Source organism: Gavialis gangeticus, unplaced genomic scaffold (genome assembly GCF_001723915.1).
Source record: "Gavialis gangeticus isolate Ggan-Ray unplaced genomic scaffold, GavGan_comp1, whole genome shotgun sequence".
NCBI lineage: Eukaryota > Metazoa > Chordata > Crocodylia > Gavialidae > Gavialis > Gavialis gangeticus.
Genome location: NW_017728993.1, coordinates 8,301,588 through 8,325,306, shown reverse-complemented (window position 1 = coordinate 8,325,306; position 23,719 = coordinate 8,301,588). Strand labels below are relative to the sequence as shown.

The 23,719-nt window shown below is 40.1% G+C and overlaps 1 protein-coding gene across 1 annotated transcript in view; it reads left to right on the top strand.

Annotated features, from left to right (window-relative positions):
• The window catches only part of EFCAB7 (EF-hand calcium binding domain 7), a 53,263-nt gene that overhangs the window by 21,482 nt on the left and 8,062 nt on the right, over positions 1–23,719 (top strand). Inside the window, exons 3-12 of the mRNA XM_019501175.1 lie at positions 2,248–2,459; positions 5,371–5,457; positions 6,496–6,691; positions 7,834–7,958; positions 13,579–13,720; positions 15,761–15,870; positions 16,603–16,760; positions 16,970–17,103; positions 19,137–19,285; positions 22,968–23,177. Of these exons, the coding sequence (XP_019356720.1) occupies positions 2,248–2,459; positions 5,371–5,457; positions 6,496–6,691; positions 7,834–7,958; positions 13,579–13,720; positions 15,761–15,870; positions 16,603–16,760; positions 16,970–17,103; positions 19,137–19,285; positions 22,968–23,177 (1,523 nt within the window). The remainder of the gene's footprint in view (positions 1–2,247; positions 2,460–5,370; positions 5,458–6,495; positions 6,692–7,833; positions 7,959–13,578; positions 13,721–15,760; positions 15,871–16,602; positions 16,761–16,969; positions 17,104–19,136; positions 19,286–22,967; positions 23,178–23,719) is intronic.

Genomic DNA, 23,719 nt, shown 5'->3' with positions numbered 1-23,719 from the left:
GATCTGGGGGTACCCCAGGGTGCCACAGCACCTCGATTGAAAGTCACTGATTCGGATCCTGTAAAACTGACTTGGCAGGAGTTGTGCTTACTCATGCCTTTAATGCAGCATTTCTCGACTTGTGGGTCATGACCCAAAAATGGGTCGCAAGAGTACATGCAAGGGTCGCAAAGAAACTTTAAAAAATGGATCAACACACTTAAAAAATGGATTCTCCTTTAAAGGAGAAAAACATGGGAAAAACTGGGTTTCCCCTTTCAGGCTACCGGAATTCCAGCCTGCAAAGGGCTGCTTAGGGTTGGGGGGAGTGGGAGGAAGGCAATCAGGCAGGGGTCGGGACTGGCCATTGATGTTTACAAATGGGTTCTGGTATAAAAAAGGTTCAGAACCACTACTTTGATACTATGTATCAGAATGCTGCTTCAGGTATCAGCAGTATCCTCAAGGAAATGTAAGCAAAAAGTTTGGTCCAAACAAACTTTCAAAAATATAAACTGGGGGACAGGAGAACCGTTTGTAGCAAATACTGACCTCTCTGCAATGATAAATCGTGGCAGAACATGGCAGAATTTTGCCATATAGTTAAGGGAAAACTATATGTAAGTGAATGTTGTGATCGTGAACATTGTTAGATTGACAGTCCAGGAGACTGGGTTATTCACATAACAATTATAGGGAATATTTGCTCTTTTTCAGCTGACCTTGTAACTGATATGTGCACACAATTGTGTCAAAGTGACCCATGGATAAAGATGTAAGCTTTCCTGTCTTTTCCATGGAGGAACCACTTTGGCTCAGGGAAAAGGCAGAAACTTCTATTCTGTTTAGTATTGCATCCAGTATTAGTAACAAAAGTATTCATTGTGGTTGAGAGTTCTTTGGGGACATTTTTGATGATATAGATACCCAACTGATAATTGTGATGGTACCACCAACTCATTTCATATGGGCTACTGAATAGCTCTCAGTTAGTAAAGACAGTCATGAGAATCTCTAAAAAGCAAACTGCTGTCTTAGCTGGAGAGGAAAGATTCCATTAAAGCTCCTAAACCACCTAATTATATAATTTTAAGGTATCTTTTCTTAGACAGCATGTTTGATTTTTAGCTCCAGTTCAAGCTTTTATCGTCTTCATATTGTACACTGATGAATGCCTAGTGTAAATAAAGATTTTCTAGACTCTAGCTAGAAATGGCAAATTTGACTTCTGTCCCTGTCATGTTTAGGACCAGTGTGACATTAGCTGTTGATTTTTAAAAAAACCCCCTGAAAGTACATTTAAATGATCAATACATCATCTTTTTTGAAATGCATGATAATTTCAGTTAGTTTAATTTAGAGAAATTACATGAACGTTATTTAAGGTAGCTTCTATGCTGAGGGCTTGAACTAACTCACATTCAGGTTAGTGAACAGACTTGCACTGACTTCAGCTGATCTGCCCATGAATAGGTTTTACGAATAACAGGCTGCTAATATTAAAGCCAGCGTATTATACACAATGGATCAAATCCTACACTTCTCACGGGGGAAAGAGAGGGAATCTCCCTTTGAAGTAGATGGATATTTTATCCAATTGTGACTCTGATCCTGCTGGGCTTACTCTTCTGAGAAGCCCCATTGAGCTGAGTGGGACTATGCACATGAGTAAGGCATAGCTGCAGAGCAGATTCTTTATATTTTTGCTATAAATCTATGGCCACAATCTTGTGCTGCCACAGGAGCAGCCATAAAGCCAAATTGTGATTTGAAACATCACCATTTCCTTCCTGGCTCCCTCCTGTTTTACTTATATTTTGCTTATAGTGCAATGTACTTTAGCAGTGTACTTTCCTATACATTATCGGGTTAGGGGGACATTTTCCGTTTTCTCTCCATCTCAGTAAAATGGAGCTGAGGATGTAGTATTCCTGGCAGAGGCTGTTCTTGCCTCCGTGCAAGAACAGCTGTCACACAGCTGTAAGAAGCGTCTTACACCCACATACTTCCTGCTATGGATGTGCAGGATAGGCCAGAATCTGGCCCTAGAATAAGGCCGGCAGTCTTTGGTCTACATCCTAAGCACAGCTGCTAGCATTATGCAAAAAAAGATTTATTATTCAAGGATATTTTGCCTTGGATTGGTTAGATTTTTTTTTAAGAAAGGTTGTCTTAACATATGAACTGACTGAAAGATAGTGAGAGAAAAAAACATATCTTCTACCTGTCAGTGTCAATGAAGAGTTAATATTGTGCTCTTATGTTCAGTACTACAACAGGCTGGGGGAAATCCATCTCAGAAGACAGTTAATAAATACTGGACTCCCCAGACAACTGCACTGAATTTTGATGATTTTTGTATTATCTTAAAAAAAGAAAAACCAGCTACAAAAACAGATCTGCTCCAAGCATTCTTAAAATTAGATAAAAATAATGATGGATCTATTTTGCACGCAGAACTTCATAAAATTCTTACAACAGTAAGTATCATTGAAAACAATTACAGATTTTGTCTACTTTTTCACAGAGGTCCTATTTGTAGAAAATTGGTGTAGTGAAGCTAAACTTTAACAAATCACAGGAACAATCTTGAATATTAAAAAAATTGTTTTGGAAGAACCAAAAAAGTCAATATCTGAATATTTTTTTTAATGATTTCACTTTTACATTTAAATCCTGGCTTCCAGGGCCTTTCCCTTCTTGTGTTTTCTTTACAGTCATACATTTGGGAGGTCCAAGAGCTTCTCTAAACTCCCATCCTGGGTGATGGGCATCAGTTGAAAAATATGATTTTTTTTTTTTTATTTTTATTTATTTATTTTTTTTAGAAAACACTTTATGCTCCTTCTCCCCTGTTCTGATGTAAGGCAGTAGGACTCAGCCTTCACTGACTTCACTGCTTAGTTCTTTGTCCCTACAAATCCCCTCCTTTTGTTAGGGCCCATATGGGGTTGTTTCATTAACTCTGTGGATAAACCTGTTTATTTGCTACCCTCCCTTTTTGTCTTTTCTCTCATTTATTCCTGTCAAAAAAATTATTTTCCCCTCTCCCCTATTTGTTGTCAGGGAACTGGGTAGGGGTGGAGGAATCTGCCCATTGCTGGTGGAGTCTCTGGCTGAGCCAGGCTCCCTGCACAGCCACTTGCCACAGCTCCCAGCTGGAGTGGTCCAACTCTCAGCTGAGGCAGGTAGGATAGGGGGAGTCCCAGCATTGCACCTGATTTGCTTCTGCCCCTGCCTCAGGAAACAGCTGTGGTAGCCCACAGATTCTTCCTTCCAACCTGCTCCCAGCCATTGGGGTGGGAGGGGAACCTATGTGCTGCACCCACTGTTCCTGTCTGAGCTGGGGTCCCTGTACAGCTGCTCCCTGCATTGTGGGGCAGGATAGGGTCAGGAGTGACTTTGGGGCTCCTCCTGAGCCTGGATCAGCAGCGGAAAGCAGTAGAAGGGACAGGTGGAGGGGAGGTAGGTGGAGGGGGGGCAGGCACTGGGGGGCAAGGGGTGGGGTCAGGCTGCCAGCTGCCTGCTCCCCATGCCACATGCCCCCCACCTCTGCTTTCCCCACTGCTTGCTGACCTCCCACTGCTTTCTCCTACCTGTCCCCCCCACTCTTGCTTTTCTCCTTCTTACCCCCTTGCCCCTGCTTTCCCCATGTTTACCCTCAGCCTTTACCCCATTTCTGCTTTACTGTGTCCCCTGCTTTACCCCCACTCCTGCTTTTCCCCACCTCTTCTTTCCCCACCACTTGGCCCCCCATCTCTGTTTCCACTTTCCCCTGCTCCCCCCAGTCTGTCACCCTGCCACTGCTTTTCTGCTGCAGTGGTGGTGGTGGTGGGGAATTTAAGATGATCCTCTAACAATTACATTCAAAACATAAAAAAGTATTTAAAACTTTGCAAATTATAAAAAATTTATAATTAGGCTTGGTGCTGAGCCCTGTCTCTGCTTTTACTTAGGTGGCACTTGACTGCTGGAGGGGCCATATTCCAATAAGCATAACTAATTTCCATATCAAATTCCCAAGGGCTTGTTTTTTTGTGTGTACAATGAACACAAATGCAACATTGTAAAATGCCATCATCTTAGTACAAAACACATTGTGGGTATAATTTAAACAGCTGCCCGGAAGGATTTTGATAAATATTGTCCAGATGTGGTCATTCTAGCAAAAAAGTGACAAAGCAAAAGGATTTAAAGCTATTTTATTAATGTGAGCAGGAGCAAAAGAAAATTAAATTAGGTGAGCAAACAAGCCCATATGGTAGTGCCAACCACAACAAAATTAGGATCAGATGTTGACTTTAGTTCCAGTTTCAAGATCCCTAACCAGAAGGCGTTCTTTGAGTACAAATCGTGATCATAACAAAATGAAAAGTTGGAATAAGTATTGAATGTAGCTATAGCCACCAGGGCTGTGCGAAATTTCACCGACCATTTTATTTCAACACTTTTGACTCATTCTGAGGTCGAAATGGCAAAATTGAAATGAAACTAAGGGCTGCAAAACAGCCCCGAAACAAAACAAAGCTAGTCGAAACATTTCGACCATAGTGCTGGGGATGGGAAGTCAGTCCAGCTGGGCTGACTTCCCGTCCTCGGTGCAAGATTGGGCTGGGGATGGGAAGTCAGCCTATCCCCAGCCCAATCTAGCACGGGGGGATGGGCTGGGGAAACTCAGCCCAGCTAAATTAAGTTCCTTTCCCCAGGGCTGCCCGAAGGTGGGGCTGGGGTTGAGAACTCAGCCCAGCTGGGCTGAATTCCTTTCCCCAGCACGATGGTCAGGCGAAGTGTCAAGGCAGCGTCAGAACAGCCCCACTGTTTCGATGAAGCAGAACAGTGAGGTTGTTTCAACTGAAAGTGAAATTCGATACAAAACACTGTTCTGTCCAGACCTCGAAACTGAAGTAGGAACGGAGCAGTGCTGTTTCATTCAGCCCGAATAGCCACACCATGAAATGTGTGAAAGAGCTGTTGCTGCAATTTAAAAATTTTAAGTTAGAATGAATCCATTATTTTGTGAGGACACAGTATAAAGAACTTGGTGTGGATATAGCTGCCCAATAAATGAGCAAAACGTTAGATATTTTGAAATTAGCCCATTGCTGCTAGTATATTAGTGTAAATATTAATTTACTTGAGGGGCTTGTAGTAAGGGATCTTGAGGTTGAATAAATTCTTTTGCTGAGCATTTAATAGTGCTTGAAGAAGTCAAATAACTTTTGCAGTGTTGATCATTACTTTGGGGATTCAAACTAAAATTTATTTCTGTGTGCCATAGATAAGATTTCTGGAAAGAATGCAGAAGTATTTACTATCTTTATAATAATCACTAAACCAGATATAGGAGTAAAAAAGTCTGTTAGGAACTGAAATCTAACTTGTGTATTGCAGAGAGGTGAGAGAATGACTGCAGATGAAGTCAATGCCATTACTAAATTGGCTGATGTAAACAGTGGGGGCAAACTTGACTACAAAAAGGTACAGTAAAAAAGTCAATGCTGTATTGGTCTCAGAATATGGCAATTAAGTTATCAAATTCAGTAGATACTTTCTAATCCATACTAATAGGTCCAGTGGTGATGTCTGCAGATTACCAAGTGCTGGAGCAGAGCTGGTGATATCAGTTCTCCAAGTTTAATATGGGATCTTGGCTTCCCTGGGTAAAAATCTTTAAACTGGGGGTATCAAACTCATCCCTCCTTGTAGGTCAGTTTTGAACTGTGGGGCTCCTTGAAAGCTAGATATGGACAGAGTGGCAGTGGCACAGCATGTGGGTTAATTCAGCTATTGCTTGTCCACTACCACTCTCTCAGATTTTAGTTGTGGGTCCTGCCTCTGCCCCCACTTGCCCTGCCACCAAATTCCTGGACTCTTGGAGCCCCATGGACCAGATTCAGCCTGCAGACCATACGCTTAAAACCCCTACTTTAAATACATGTCATTTGCTACTCATGAATTTCACTGTATTCATGGGCACAACCTGGCACCATAGAGAGAGAGCAGTGGCCTGGCATAGGTGACAGTTTACTGCAGCTTTGGATGTTCGGTAGGGATTAACACTAATATGCCTTTTAGTCCATCTTATAAATATTTTCTTGAACATTTTGGAGTTTCTTTTGTGAAAGAGACTATTGCAGGTCTCCAACATCTGTTTTCAACATGCAGTGTCTCTTTAGTGCTATGTTATTTCAAGCTGAACCTCTAAACAACAACTAAACAACCCTCTATTAAAAATTAGACATAAAAAGAGTCCCCAGATGTCTAAAAGATAATATAAATTGCCTCATGGGATGGAATTCATGCTTCATACACATTTAATAGCGTGACCTCCACACTGAATCATGGCTCCTTTTTCCTGTGTCACTTGAGAGTGGTCAGTCTGATTCATGAAAATAAAATGAGTATTGAACCTCAAGAGAAAACAGCTTCCATATATTGATCTACTCCTCCTTTACTAATGTGCATTTCTTCTCTTAAAATGATGTTTCACTTAATGGATTACTCTTCGTTCTCTAGTTTTGTAACTTATATATGGCAACCAATGAGCAGTGTTGCAAAACTGCACTTGAGAAGCTGGAAGTCGACACTAGAGTGATGCGTCAGCAGTTTGGAAGTCAAGTTGAAATTTCCACTGAAGGGGCCACCTCACCAATATCAAAGCCATCACCAAGAACTACAAGGAAAAGTGATCACAAGGCAACACCAAAAAGAGGTATTTACTGTTCAAACAGGGAGGCTCTGTTTCAAGAGTCAGGGCCTCTTTCCTCCAGAACACTAGACAATTGAGTATTTTTTATGTTTCTTATACCAGTCAACATTTAGTCAACTAATAATCATTTCTACTGTAGCCGTCACAGAAAAGTCCCAGTAGGATTTCTGAGCCTCTTGCTCAAATAGATAAGAGAGACAGTCAAAGTCTAAAACTATCAAATTTTCCTTAAGACTAAAATCAGTTGACTCTTGTGTGACAAAATCCACAGGGAAGAGAGAAAAATGGATGTACAGATATTGTAGCATTTCAGACTATTTATTTCTTTCCTTTGTTGATCAGAGGTGAGCCTAAAACATTTATCAGCAGAAAAAGCCAGTCTATTAGCTTTCATTTATAAACGCTCCTGTTTAGCAAGGTGTTTAAGCACAAAAGTAGTCATTGATTTCAGTGGGACTCACATGCTCAAAGTTACACAGATGTTCTAGGACCTTACTGAATGGGGAAAATATTTTAGGCTAAAAGCCTTTACTAGCATGAGATGAAATATATAAGTTTACACACAAAGTGCAGGAGTTACACTGATTGCCTACATTCGAACAAATAATGCTGAAGTTGAAAAAAATGCACAGAAATGCAACAAAAAAGAGGAATTGAAGTCAGGGATTGTGTAGTTTGGCCAAGTGTAAAGGAAATTTGCTGTGGCCATGGCCACATGAGAAGAGTTGATATAAGACAGGATGCTTGAGGCATTGGAATAACTGCCTTGGCACAACTGTGCACAAATGAACACATGTCCTAGGAAGAAGATACACTGGATTAGAATTGGAGTACAACTCCCTGGGTTGGGCAGATTTACCTTGATTCAAGTAAATGCATCACATGGTCACAACTCTGTCTTGTTCCTGCCAGTTACTGTTTTCCCAAGATAGCCCATTTATGTGTTTATGACCTGACAGGCATGTAGGTAGGGCTCACTAACCCATACTCATGTGATTTAAATAATCATAAGGAAAAACTAGTTACATTTACTGAGGATTTGTCATTTAGCTTTTGTCTGTTTCTATAAATAACTGCAAATAAATGCCACTTTAATATGATGAAGCAATGGAAAGAGCTCATACAAATAAATGTCTTCATTATAGGTGAAAACAGAACCTCTTCAAGACCCTCATCAGCTCAAGGTTGTAAAGCATCCATTTCTTCCACTATGAGCATGGGTGCCAGCAGTAACAAAAATTCAAAGCTAATTGAGCCAAACACAGTAAAGGTATCTGCAAGTCAGTCCTATTTAAGTTATGCTGTTTTCCTTTAGGCACACATGTTGTTGCATTTTAAGTACAGAACAGTGTTTCTCTGCTCTGTAGCTTATGTTTTATTAATAGTTTGTCAAGGGCAGCAATGCACTGCAGGGAGCTTTCTGGATACAAAATATTAACGTTTTTATATATTGTTGGTTTTGCTGACATCTAGTTATTGAAAATAATTTTTCAGGTGTGAAGGTTTAATAGAACAAAGTGTGCTCTTTATAAATGAAACCGCTGTTGGATAAAACGCTTAATGACTTTTTGAGAAATTTAAAATTGAATAATTTATTGGGTTGGTGAGAACTTTAAATGCTTAAGTAGTCTGAAAGACTGCATATCATAAACCTTTATAAGAAAGGTAATTGGAAATAAATAACAGATCTCCAATCATATTCAGTTTGGTGGACGTTAATTTGCAAATATACTATAGCCTAAAAATATTGATTTTTATTTCAGCTAATATGTTCTATCAGTATTTTCTTTTAAATAAATCACTCATTCAATATAAATTCCTGTGGGAGAAAGACAACAAAGTCACTTCGCTAGGTCAATATTTGTAGAGTGTTAATATTGATCTTTTTCCTTTGTTTTCCCTTTCTTGACTCAGCCTTTACTAGTTTTCTTTCAACAGAAAATAATAGCTATAGAACTATAAAACATTAACTGGAAACTGCTAGGATACATTAAAAATGTGTGCCTTGAGACCTCTGTGTAGAAGGGAAAAAATGGTTATGACCACATAGTATAACTGCTGCTAGAAAACTGAACTGATTGTTCTCATGAGTTACATTTTTGTTTCAAATAACAACTCTGTATTTGTTATTGAACTCTGAAGTCCTTTATATCTTTAACATTGCTGGACAGTGACATTTGTTCTATATTAAAATTTAAAAACATGATCTCCAAGGATTTTTTTCTGTCTGTTTAGGTATCTGTACCCCCATGCAATTTAACCTGCAATTTCAGCTTGTTCAAACATGATATGTAGGGTGCGGAGCCATATAATTTTCCAATATTGGATCCCTCTTTCTTTTCACAAGCAAATAAAGTGCTAATAAAAAGCAGCTGTGGAATCTGAGTAACGATTAGCAACCTATTAAAATTAAACTGAATGTTATTCAATATAAGTAAATAGAAGTCAATAGAAACACACATTTTTACACCCTTGCGAGGGAGAAGCCTGATCTTAAACTCCATTGAAACCAATGGACAGATGCTGAATGATTTCATTAGGCTTTGGATCAGGACCTAACAGCCCGAAAATTGTTCTCATTCATTTTATATTAACATCCTTCTCCTTTGTTCAGCTATTTTCTGGAATAATAAGAAAGTGTGTTTTGGTGGAGTTGGACCAAAACCAATGTTACTACTCTGAAAGATAAATATAATGGAAGATGGCAGTCAGGACACTGATATTTTTTTTAATAAAATAAGATTGTCAAGGGCACGTATAAAGTATTGTACCCTTAGCATCATGCAGCCCTTCCTCCTGTTTTCCTTTATTCAGCGAGATGTGCAGACTAAACAGGAAAAAGCCAGGTTCGGGTTTTTAGGGGCCTATCAGACTGTTTTATGGAACATTACCGACTGTCTGTGTTCTCAGAAAATTTTTAAAGGAACCTTCCTCCCCCTCTCTCTGCCCTCCCCAAGCGCATCCCTATGTAGATTGTATTCTTTGCAGCTGCCATTCAGGAAAGGTTAAAAACAATGTGGAATCGGGTATTGAGTTTATCCAGGTCAAAACGGTGAGTAAAATATTAAGTATTTTTAAACATAATGAGGGCTGAAGGTGATCATTTGGGTCATTGACATTTGGAGATCTATGTTCTATTCCCAGTTCTGTCACAAATTCCCTTCATGACCTACGGGATGCTCCCTGTGTGATGTTATGACCTTCAACTCTCTTTGCCTTAATTTCCTACCTACAGGGATAATAGAAAAAATAAGTATAAGATGTTTCTCTAATTCACAGGAGTATTGTGTAGCTAGTCATATTTTATATTAAGGTTTCATTTCATTCTTCACATCTGTAAAGAGGCCTCTTGTGTGGAATGAGTAAGAATCTATTGTGCAGGAGAATGGGATAGAATATGTTTTGACAGAACAGGGTTGGGAAATGGGTTGAAGATATGGTTTAAAAAGTATAAGCCATCCCTTCCAGTAGAGATACCTCTTTATATCATTCCCTATCATTTAGAACTAGATGCCAATAGATTAGATTTCTGTAAAATTGGGTACTTGACAGTAGCCAGTGTTGAAAGTAGTAACTGCTTTTGTAATGTTTTCTTGCTGATTAAACCATTTTGATTTTCCAAGTTACCTACAACTTGTATATTTTGTGCTTTTCCATTACACATTTACAGTAAAAAAAAGTATAGCTTTTAAATAGAAATAGGAAGACACTTTTAAGTTTTAATAATCCACATGTGTTGCAATGTAGTACAGGTAAGTTAGAGAGTATAGCACCACCTTATGCTCTGTGTAAGCATAACAAGCCAGTGTTTTATTTCTTAAGGGTTTTCAAACTTTTTTCATATTGTCCACATCTAAGTAGAGCATTTATCTTGTAAGCCAATTTCTCATTGCATACTGGGATTATATGGCATCCTCATGTTAATTAACATCAATTGCATTCATAGATTACTAATGATAGGAAAGTATGAGTTGTTTTTCATATAATATCATAGCTGGAACAAGGAGCAGCAAATTAAGCCATTTTCCACAGACTATATGTGGTCAACACACTGCAGTGTAGGAACCTGTTCATAATAAGAAAGGTAGGACATAATTTTTTTTTGATTCCTATGAAAATGTCTTATTCATGAAAATTCTTACTGTAGCTTTTTTGAAAAGATACAGTACATTTGGGACACCGTTTAAACAATTTACTGGACATTTCTACAGCTCTTAAATTCCATTCAGACTATTTCATCAGCTGAACTTTTAACTTTCATCTCACTTGAAATGTTGATCATTCATTTTTCAAACATTTCTATAAGCTATTAAGCATAGAGACTAAATGAGCTAACCCTAGGGTATTGTTCAACTTCCTCAGCTGTGTCAGATCTCAAGGACAAATCTTAACTTGCTGAATGGGGATGTCAGGGTAAATAGGAATTATGCAGGTACTGTAACAACTAATTTACCCAGGGAGGATATTCTCATTGGTAATGATACAGTGTGCTAATGTGTATATTCTACTTTTATCAGTATTTTATGTTAACTCTAATCTAAGCATTCATTATAAATATAGGCCCTAACTTCTTTTATAGTTTGGAACTCCAACTTCCAATCAGCTTCATCCCCATCACTATTAAAGCCTGGTAGCTTTCACCACTCGGTTAATCTGCCTGCCAGTTGTTGGGGTTTTTTTGTGACTGGGTCTCACTTCCACATCACATTTAGGAGGGACACTGTAAGGTGAATAGCTTGTTTAGTAATGGACAGTGGAAATAGTTTAACTCATGTTTAGGAGGCTTCTTTGAGATCAAAAAGGCAAGTAAATCAATATTGCTGTGTTCCTCTTAAAATGATTTTAAAACAAGCAGAATTATTGCACATTGCTTAAGTTCTTACACTATAAAAGGCCAGGGAAGGAGGAGGCACTGGGGTTGGATATCCAGATCCCTCAGGCAGCTTTAGAAGTCTTAGCCCAAATAGTGTTACACTGTAGTTGGAGGAGGTCTGTTTAAGAATTTTAAAACATTGAATTTGTTATCAGCTTTTCTTGAGGGCTAAGAAACCAATGAGCTCCTCGGATAACACAATTACACAAGCCCCGAGTGCAGGGTTTAACATCCTGCATCTTCGTACGGTTATGAATGGTACAGTCCCATTCTCTCTTGCCCAATACCCTGGTAAGTCATTAATATCAGTGCAGTGAGCATAAAATGCTACCAAATCAGAATGACTGCATTTTATACCTACACGTCACTGATATAATCAATTACATGGGTTCAGTGCAACAGATAATCTCTTCCTGATCCCAGCAGTGATTATAGAACAAAGAGAAGGCAGGGGAAATTTGCACCTTATAGGCTAACCAAACTAGATGGGTATATATAGCGCAAGCTTTTGCAAAGTGTAGCTCACTTCATCAAATACTGTGAAAGGACAAGGAGAAAACAGAGTACAAGAAGGAGAGAGACACTGGAATACTACAGACAAGGTTGCAGGGTGCAGGGAATAGCTAACAATATCTCTATAGAATAGAATAAGGGCCAAAAAAAATTGCTAGCTCTTAGAACACAAATAAAGAAGCAGTGTATCAAGGGAGAAGAAACTATTGGAACATCTTGTTCCTGTGAATATTCCTAGCAAGAAGCGTTGTATTAATATAGCTCCCCTTACTGTTTTTGAAAACAGAAGGTCTACAAAAGACTACACCATAAAGATTCCAGCTGCTTGGCTCAGCTCCGGATCAGTGTCTTCTATCGCTAGGAAAATAACCTTTCCTTCCTCAAGGTTGGAAGTATCCAAGGAAAACACTTTCTGTTTTACCAAATGATAGCTAGAGGTGAAATTTGAGGCATGCCATTTCAAAATGCCAAGCATGTAATTGTTTCTGTTTCTTGACAGAAGCTTCATGGCTTCTCTAGAAACCTGAACACAAATAGTTCAGTCTTTTGTTGTTGTGGCTGTTTTCCAGTGATTTCAGCAATGGCTAAAAAGAATTACCTGCTGTACAAAGAAGGCAAATGCATTCTAATTTTAGCCAAAATAGAGCAAGTCTTGAACAAAGAGTATGAATCATGTCAACTTGCGTTAGATCTTGGAAGCTATGTCTCATGATCCTAATTTTAAGAAGTATTTTAGTCCAATAACTTCAGTATGACTTTTGCACATGTTTAAACGCTTTGCTGGACTGAGATAGACTTAAGTCCATGTTTAAGTGCTTTCCTGAATTGGGCCTCAAAGAGTAATGTTGGGGAATAATTCATAGATTCATAGACATTAGGGCTGGAAGGGACCTCGGAAGATCATTGAGTTCAGCCCCCTACCCCAGGGGCAGGAAGTCAGTAGGGGTCATAGGATCCCAGCAAGATAAACATCCAATTATCTCTTGAAGGTGTTCAAGGTAGGTGCTTGAGCCACCTCCGGCAGCAGTGTATTCCAATTAATTATGAACTTAATTGATAAATGTATATGACTTGTCTGAAAAAAAATATTTCTAGTTTTTCAGACAGTTCATTTTATTCCCTGATTGCATGACCTTCTGGAACTAATAACAGCGCTATTTTCAAACATTTGAATGTTAAATGTTCAGTTTGACTTTTACACAGTTTGGAAAACTTTTGTTCTCGCTTTGGTTAATTGTGCCATTCTAAATTTACTTTCAACAGATATTTGAGCATCTGAAAGTAATATTTGTATTTCTTTACCAGTGTGGATTTGCTGTGATATCTGCAAAAACTGACTACAAACTGTCTCAGGGAATTCATTAAAAAATTCAGAGGCATATCTGCAGAAAATGATATGCCATATTCACCCAGCGGTAGCTCAGACCATCAAAGCAATTTACTTAAGAGGAGGATTAAAGACCCAGATGAACTTATATTATGCATCTTTTCATTTGGATTACAGGAATGGCAATGTGCACAGTCCAAAGGATGTTTTTACTTAGAGGAAGATGGTACAATCATTAGTCATAGATATAGGATGCACTTACTTCAGAAATCAACAGTGTGTATCACCATTAAACCTTTAAGTCTTAGCCAGTTAGAAGGTAAGCGTATTTATATTTTTGGAGAATCAGAAGGTGGGTCTGGGAGGCACACGAATACTCTCATAATTTTGCAAAATACTCTGTGATGGTCAAATCTAATGCATTAAAGATCTGATACTTCCATTACTGTAATATGGGCATCAGGGCTTGATGGTCATAATCTACCCTTAGCTTTACCAGTAGTGTTATTACTGAGCAAAGTGGATTGCAGTATGTAATGATATAGGTGGTATATGGTCATGGGTGGCTTAAATACTTCACCCTTTGCAAGTTAGGTCCCTGGCTTTCTACACAGGGTCATATTTAATCAATAAGGGAATGATTAAAAGCACCCTGAAGTCATTAGACAGGTCCCTGTTAAATGTGTAGATCAGGCCCTGAAGTTGTAGGCTTTTCTGATCTGTTTCTGTTGCCTGTGTCTTTGTGTTCATGCCATGCACATATATTGTATGGTCATTTAAAAGGACTATCTCAACTTAAAAATTATAGCCAAGATTCCATAAGTAGCTAATGGTTTTAGGTGCCTCGATTTTTGGTTGTTTAACTTGAGGTACTTAAAAGGAGCCTCGTTTGCATAAAGAGCCGAGTATTTGTAAACAAACACATCTCTTTACCCATGATGTTAAAAGCATATTAGAGAATTAAAAATGAAGGAAAATAATAAATGGGCACCATTGACTCGGAGTGTAGCCAGTTTCAAGCTACCCCTACTATCTATTATCCCAGTAGTTGAATGGCTACGGCATTTACCCAGGAAGTGGCTGACCCAGATTCTCGTTCCCTCTACCTCGGTGGGGGGGGATTTGAACCCACATCTACCACTTCCCAGTAAAGTGCCTTAACTGTTAGGCAATGACCTAGGCATGGCCAAAAGTTCCTTCTTTTGAAGCTGGTCCATGAAGGAGCCAAGAGGAGAAGGTGCATAGAGCCAGAAGAAGAGCAAGCCAGAGCAAAACTGCCTCTTTGGCCAAGTGAAGAGGTTACTGTGGTAGAAGGGCAAGGGCCCTGGACAGTGCTCCATCTGTCTCCAGCTATCTATCCATTTGATCCAATGACTATTAAATGCAAAATGCAGAAACATCACACATCTTCACTGACTTTTTATGGTATATAAAATATAGGTAATTATTGCCACGTGTATCAATTTGCCAAGATTTTTCCCCTCTATTAACAAAATAAAAGCTAGCTTTCCACTCAAGAAGACTGCTGTCTTATCTTTAATTGTAATCCTTAATTGTTTTAAGAGCCTCCACAAAAAGAAAAGTAATAAAAAAATGTTATTGTGTTTATGGCTAAAAGCTAAAGTAACTTTCCTAACTGCCAAACACTTGGCATTTGAGACTTTTTAATGATAATTACACTGTATCAAAAATTAACAGCAAATTCTCTGTTCCAATCTGCTTGGGGAATCCCAGTAGCATATTATGAACTCATTCTGCCTGCAGCTTTTCCATTGAGGTCAACCAGGCTTTTTTACAGGGAATAGGCACAGAATGTGCCACACTTACTTGCATGCCACATACACCCTTCCCCCCCTGCCAAAAAAAAAAATTAGCCCTCCAATATTGGGGTGGGTGCTGTCAGTGGGAAAACTGATTTCTGCATTGAAAGAGGAGCATAGAGACACTGTAATGGCTGCCAGTGCTGACCTTCTCTGACTTGTCTCCAGCCAGCCTTCAGCAGAGGTGGAGTCCAGTTTTAATCTGCTCACAGCTGCTGCTGAATTGTCAGCAGCTTTTGGCTAAGCAGCAGCTGAGAGAGGATTTGGCAGCAGCTGTGAGAGCCTTAAAATGAGCTTTTACCTGACACAGCCAGTGAGCTATTACAGGTGGTTAGCTTTCAGCCATGACTCTGCAAACGTATTTTTGTCTTCATTCTGTTTTCCCAAAACAAGGTACGTGCCTTGTGTGGGGTTGTGCGATATGCAGGAAAATATGACATAATAGAAAGATCTTCCACATGAATCTAAGAGGAACATTTTGCCCAAAAGCTATGCAATTATTAAACGTGCAGTTTGACATTGTTTTTGTTTGTTTGTAGGAAAGCCTTCCCCGTGGTTATCAGTGGACACAGCTTTGTATGTTCTGAAGGAAAATGAAAGCCAAGAAAACCTACAGCTTGTGAGCTTGACTGATCAGCAAAATAAAGAGGCCAGACATTAATCTTATGTTGATTTTTATCTTGTACTGATTTTCAAAAATCTGCATTTTTTGCAGGGGATAGGCACAGAATGTGCCACATTTACTTACATGTCATAGTCAGTACAGCACAGCTAAGGCTCTGTAGTTTTGGGAGGGGATAATGCCAGGATACGAAGCCAAAGTTACAAGGGTATCTGTGGAGACAGATTTTGAACTGTGCTCTCAGGAGTCTAAACCCTATGGCTTAGGCACAAGGCAGGTTCATCCCTTGCTTCTTTTTTTACTTGTGAACCTTTAGCAGGATTTCTGCAAAATCTTTGCTGCAAATTTGAGCCAGGTTGATGGATCGCGGCCTATGGCCAATCTATATTCACGGGTGGAAAAAGTAAAAAATTTAGTAGGTTTTGTCAACCTGCCTCATTTGGCAAGAAGTTATTTGTTTTAAAGTTTAAAAAGTGTTAAAATCAGTACACTTGGGGGGGGGGTGTAGAAATGTCATTAAATGGGACCTAGCCTTGAAAGTCCTGAAGCGGGCTTCTGGTCCCATACAGCTTGCTAACTATTGCTGTGACTAGCAAGTCTGCCAGTGTTTGTCATCATGAAGGCCTCTCATAGGGGTTTGTCTTCTGTAAGGAAAGTAAGTGTGAGGTCTCTAATAGGTTGTAAGTACCTTCAGCTAATTTGGAAGTAGGGTTCAGATAAATAATGCTCACAGACTTTTCCATCTTCCTTCAAGAGTAGATGTATGGGTGGAAAGGAGAACTTGGATCTGGATTTTACTGGCTACTTCCATTCACAACTGGCTGTAGGCTCAAGAAGGTAAAGAAGCAAATAACTAGAGAAGTGAAACTGGTTTATAGAGGGGAAGATGGAGAGTTGGGCCTTACTAAAGAGTTCAGGTGAGTTATATTTGTAGTTTAGCACCCTAACTATTGTAAGATCAATGCTTTGAATTTTCTTTATGTTGCTAATAGTTTTATGCTACTGAAACAAATTCTGTCTGGGAGTCCTAGTTTTGTGAAAGCATTTACAAATATTGAATAATTCTCAGCAACAGAATGAGGAAAGAACTGATGCATTTAAAAATTGTTTTGCTGCCTTCTTTCAGAACAGCTTTATCAAATATATTTGAAATGATTGATTTAGATGGAAATGGCCTACTGAGCTTGGATGAATATAATTTCTTTGAACTAAGGACTAGTGGTGAGAAATGTGATGAGGAAGCCTGGGCTATATGCAAGGGTAAGCTTTGTTACTCCTTTTAATTTACTAGAAATAAACTCATAATGAGAAGTTATCTAAGTTCATATATTGATGACAGTACCTGCATACAAATATACACGAACAATCGTTACCTAGTAGTCCATACCAAAATGTGTGTATACAATGGTAAATAATGTTCACCTGCGCCATTCTTCTCTATCCACCTTCTTTTCCCTCTTTATATTCCTTTTCTTTTCTTTTTTTTCTATCTTTCCCTCCACTCTCCCATCACCTAGCTCTTCTGCTTTCCAGCATATTTGCCATGTCCGTGGTTAGTAGTCCAAGTGGAAAACAAAGGCTTCCCATGGCTGTTGCTAAAGCTGCAGACATTTTATGGTGGGATGTGTTCTGACCATAGAACTGATTGTGAAGAACTTTAAACTGCTAATTATAACTCTTGTCCTGAATTCCTCACTGGTGATTACTCCTTGCCTCTGGTGACTTGAAGATGATAATGCCTTCCTACCTTACTACCCGTTTGTGTGGGTTAGATAATCAATGTGTATAACGTGCTTGGAACATTAAAACCTTTAATTAAATGGTTATTATTAAGATTCAACCATTTGTCAGCTGGAGCATTGTTTCTGCTAATACAGACATTTCTATTGGAAAATATTTGCAAGATGTTTCATAAACAGTTGACAAAATTGTCCTTATTGTTCTGTTCACAGATATAAATGGGACTTCTACAATAGGGCCTGAAAGGCAGCAAGGCATTTAAGACTGCCTTTGATCTGTGGGGGCTGTTAATGTCACCAGGAGTCCTATCACCTCTCAAGGGCAGTATTTGGTCTTAAATGCCAGTTTTCAGGGGAAATTGGCACTGTTTAATATTCAGAATTGGTTATGCTGTACTTTCAAGCCCTCAGGATAAATAGGTCTGCTTCGTAAGGGAACAAGAAGAATAAATCCATTCATGGATGTACAGTGCTCTGATATTACAATGATGGGGACTGTATGAGTGACTATGTGCCTAAACAAATCAAATCTAGTTGTCAGGAGCTGTCTATAGCCTCTTCTGTGAACATTGTAGGCCATGACACATTGCTTAAGTGGAACAAAAATATGTCTCCTAGGTTCTGTGAAATATTTCTCTCTAAAATACTAAATATTTCTTTCTAAAAAAATATGTTGAAGCATTTCCTAAATTCTAGAGACCTCATATAGAGACTGTTTTCTTTTCATCAGCTTCTCTCCTCTTTTATGCCTCTAGATTCTGTTACCCATTTTTATTCCTTTATTTATATTTGTGTGCGTCTTGGAAAGGGGAAAAGGGATAGGAGCGTGGTAGATGGATTACTAGGTCATTAATCAGTGGAAGGGTCCAGACAAATATCATAAATCGTGAGAGCAAAGTTCAAGCAGTTTATAATAGCATCTGATCCATTTGATAGATTTATTAAATTGGTAATCCATTTTAATAATGTATAGTGAAGATTTACCTTTGTTGCAATGAGAAGAGCATTTGTAAAATACACTGACATAAAAACATTTCAATTAGGTGTTTGCAGACACTAGAGCAGTTGACCCACCATATTCTATCAAGAATGATGCATTTTGCCATTTGGGATTTTTAAAAACTAAGTAACCAATTTCTGTATCAAATCCCCAAAGTTACTAAGGGAACTGCTTTACCAAGCTTTCACTTCCTGTTCCTGATATTCCCCTTTCCTTTAGTTCTTACCCTACCACAACTACTTCCAGGAAAAGATATCTTCTAAGCTACACTTACACTTTGACATTCCTCTTTCTCTTAAGCTGTACAAAAATCCAGTTGCTCCTTCTTCCCTAAAAACAAAGGAGAATCCCTGTAAACAGAACATTTTAAGTTCAAGCGTATTCTTTACCATTTTAGTATTTTACACAGTTTTGGAAGACCCATGGCTGTAAGACTTATGACCAAGTCTTGCAGTCCTTACTGAAATCAGGGGGAGCATTGTTTAGGAAAGATTAGAGGGACCATAACAGGATTGTTTCCATTTAAGAGTTACATTATTTTTCTTTTTAAACAGAGAATTTTGACACAAAGAAGAATGAGCTAACAAGGCAGGGCTTTATGGATCTGAATCTCATGGAGGCTAATGACCGTGAAGGGGATCCCAGTGACCTTTGGGTTACTTTATTGTCCCTGGGCTTCAATAAAGCATTGGAAATGACAGAGGTAAGTAGTTGTGTAACACAACTGCTTCACATGCAGTTTGTTGCATGTATTTAATTGCAGTGCTATTTCTGTCCTTTATAAACTGATGTTGGTAGGCCATTGACCGAGCTCCAAATATAGTTAATATACATTTTCCGCTATGAATTTCAGAGCTGGCGCTTCACCTCCAGGGCTAACGCCGTCAGGAAGGACTACACTAGTATGGAGGCAGGTAGAAATCTGATAAACTGTAGTGTCACTGCTTTGTGTTCAGAGAGAGAACTGGACTGCTGCCTCACAGAGAAAGGGTACCAATATTTTGTAAAGCCTACAGAAGAAGTCACAAATCATGCTTTTTTGAAGGACTTGAGGCATGTTGCTGGAGAGAAACAGTTCTTGATGATCTGACATATGAGAAAAGGCATAAAATTGTGGCCTGTTATATATCTGTAAGAATAAAGTGCTTGCACTGCCTAAACTATGGATCTGGTTTCCAGAGTGGCCCAGATAACTAGGACAGGATCCCTGGCTTAGCTACAAAGCAGTTGTGTTGCTGTAAAGAACATCCCAGAAAAACAAATAGCAGCCACTTGTCTTCATTTCAAAATTGGATTGGAGGCTGAGAGCTGCAAAATGATGCATCAGAGATGGAAGTGGGAGACAATGGTAGGGTTTTTGCAGTAAGACCAGGAGAGCCTGTCCAAAAGGAGAAAAATAATAATATGCATCATCCAGCTAATGTATTTCAGGGCTTTCCAACTTCAAGCCCTTCAGGGGCCACACATGGCATGAGCCATACCAGTTTAGCCACAGGGCCCCATTGCCCACTGCACCACATGCCCATGGAGGCAACCCTACCATTGCACCATGTAGGCATAATCCCCCACCCTACTGATGCTCAGCTCCCCACACAGCTTGCCACACTGTGGGGTGGAGGCAGGAAGCACCAGTCGTTGGAGGGGGAGGGAGCCCACAAACTGGCTGCTGTTGCACCCAGAGCAGAAGAGCAAGTGGCAGCAGGCAGGAGCCTGGGGGCTGCAATTTAATCGCTTGCATCCTATATGTGGCCCATGGGCAATTAGTTTGACAGTCCCAATGTATTTTATTTACATTGTTCAACAAACATAATCTCCAGACATAATTTTCTGCCTTTACTCCTGCCCCTTGCTGTTGTGTCCAAGTATCTTCCACATAAACTTAATACCAATACCTGGAAGCAGGGACACTCGCACCCATATGCGCACACTGCTTCCTTGGTAAAATTAGCAACTCCTTTCCCTTGCATCCATGTGTCTGTGGGCTTTTTGAAAAAAAATAGTATCGGTGTTGGCCTTAATCAATGGCTCACATTTCTTTACTACTCCATAAACAGAAGGCAAAATCCTGTAAAGAAATAAAACTCTCCCCTTCGTGTGTAGAAAATTCTAAAAGAAGACTGGAAAGGCTTTGCCTATTCCTGCAATATCTTTTTCAGTATTTACTTGCTGTTAAACCAAATCAGTTCAGGGGCCTAACATAGTATAATCATTACGTAAACCGGGGGGGTCAGAATCCTCAGACCCTGTGGGCTAGATGGCTGGTGCAGGGCCAGTCCACAGACCAGGTGAATTGTGCAAGATTGGCCCTGTGGGCTGAATCGGACCTGCAGACTGGCCCTGCATGCCCAATCCAGCATGCATGCTAGACCAGCTTGGTGTAGGTGCCTCATGTTGTGCTCATCCTGGACCAGCCCACTGTAGGTGCTTCATACAGAGTGCATCTCAGACTGGCCCTACATGGGCACTGCATGCAGCATGCATGCCAGACTAGCCCCTTATGAGTGTCACATGTTGTGCACATCCCAGACTGGCCCCACACAACATATTAGCACACTTGCGTAATCTAGCATGCGGCATGTGGGTCAACAAATCCATGAGCAGCACTGCAGACTAGAAGTTAGGGCTCTGTGGTAGGAGTGCATCAATAAAGGATTTCTTGGCTGATACCAATAGCCAATTAATAAATCGACCATATTGGCTGATGCTGATCTGGTAATCCATATTTAGTAATAATGCAAGGCATTGAAACTGCTGACATAAATAAACCCCTTTTTTTTTTGTTTTTGGCATGTTCCAGCAGCGTCCTAAATTTCATGTATCAGCATCCCTGCACTTAAAAATGGTGGGGTTGCTTGAACTAAAGCTTTTAAAACACAGGGATGCTATTACATGAGGCACTTTTATTAGAGTGGCTGTTGGAGCCACCCCCAGAGCATGTATCAAAGTGTCCATGCTGGTTGCAGCAGGTGGGGCTGGTCTAGCAGTGCCTGCGACACTGTGTGGAACCCTTCAGCCCCTGCTCTTCCGCACGATGCCCTTGAACCCAAGCCCGGGGCTGCCCAGCAGCGCTGAGGGGGAAGGTGTGAGCCGTCCTGGCTGCCCGGGCTTGGGTGGTCTAGCTTACTGGGGAGGGATCCCAGGCATCCAGGGGCCCCGATCCCACAGGCAAGAGCGAGCCCGGGTATCCAGGTCCCTGGCCAGAAAGTATAATTATCGGTAAACATTATTGGCTACAGTGGCCAAAAAAGCCGATAGCTGATAATGTCTTTTCCCTTTTATCAGTGCCGATCTGATAGGCAACCAATATATTGGTACACCTCTACTCCATAGGCCTGACCCAGCCCATGAGCTATATTTTTTACATCTATAGTATAAGCCATTCTGGGCATATGAAATAAAAATTGGACTCTAACCCTTCAGTATTGGAGTTCTAATACTTTGGGAGGCTAGAATTGGCAGCTCATGTTAGCACCTGATTAAGAGCAATTAGCTGCAACCATTTCTTGTTGAGTTGCAGTTCACCTCTCCTTTTCCTAGAAATACGCTGAACGGAGCTGGAAGTCGGGGTGCGGGGGGGGGTCTGTCTTTCTGCAGTGTGACGCTAGATGGAGCTGTTCTCTGACAAAGAACAGATTGTTCTGAAGTCTTTGGACTATGGCATGGAGAGTCTCTGCCTTGCGCTAGCTGTGGGTTTTGGCTACAGCTTTCAGTTCGTGAAGGATAAGCACAAGCTGTATATTGTGTACTTCAAACATTTGCTTCAATAGAACATATAATTTAACCCTACAACTCCTGGATTATAAAGGGTTTATGGGCATCTTTCAGTAGCGGAGACTGTAAAATGAAGATGGAAATGAAAATATATTGGTAATAATAGGCAGTGCTAAATCCCATCTCCTTGTTGCTTCATATGCTACTCTGAAACAATAAAATGGAAGAACAAAGGTCATTTCTTATTACAACATTTCAAATATTTTAAATCCTGAGAGGCACAGTGGTTTTTTCCTGCTACCCTAGTACTTTTTGTAGTGTTGGTGTCCCACATCAATTGTGAATGGATTCCCAATCAGTGACATTTTGGAACAGGCTATGTCTGGCTGCACCCTGATAGATTTACACTGTAGTGCATTAAGGTTGTCCCAGATGAACTGTTACTAGGATTATTGTGCTCGAGTGATTTGTACTAATCTCTGAATTACCTCAAAACAGGAGAGCTCACAGGTTTCGTGGGTTTTTTTTTTTTATATATATTCAGTGGGGTGCATAAACTTGGACAATTCTGCCTCAGAGTATCTATGGAAATATTTAGGAGCTGTAGGTTAAACTCTAAAGAATAAAAATAGGCAGCAATAGTTAAATATTATTGCATTTGTCTCTCATACTAGGCATGCCCCTTTGTCATTGACATCTATGCAGAAAAATGCAAGCCAAGAATTAAACCTGTTCATCTAGAGGCAAACAGCGGGCAGCTTAACAAAGCCATCTGCAAATCTGTTGTTAACCAAGGAGAAGCCAAAGTAATGGATGGATGTGAAAGTGTTATTGTCCACACCTACAGAAGTGAGGCCCGGATCACTTCTGTTATTGAAAATATGGTACTGTGCAAGAAGTCTCTTATGCATGTTACACACAAGTTTTTGGTGTCAATATTCATCATGTTGCTCTTTACCTGTCCTTGTGAAGCTTTTGTAAATATTGTATAGAAAATAAAAAACACCTTTTATTATGTTCTGACCTGAAGGCCACTGAAAACAGCAGGATTTTTTTTCCCGTTTCTAATGGACACTGGATAAGGGTCTATTAGACAGGTGCATCTCTAGCAGGGCCAAGGAGGTGATCCTCCCCCTCTATACGACACTGGTCAGGCCGCAGCTGGAGTACTGCGTCCAGTTCTGGGCGCCACGCTTCAGGAGGGATGTGGACAACATGGAGAGGGTCCAGAGGAGGCCACTCGCATGATCCAGGGACAACAGGGCAGACCCTGCAATGAGAGACTGTGGGACCTGAAGCTGTTCAGCCTTCACAAGAGAAGGCTGAGAGGGGACCTGGTGACCATCTATAAACTCACTAGGGTGGACCAGAAGGGTTTGGGAGAGACCTTGTTGCCCCTAGCGCCCCCTGGCATAACAAGGAATAA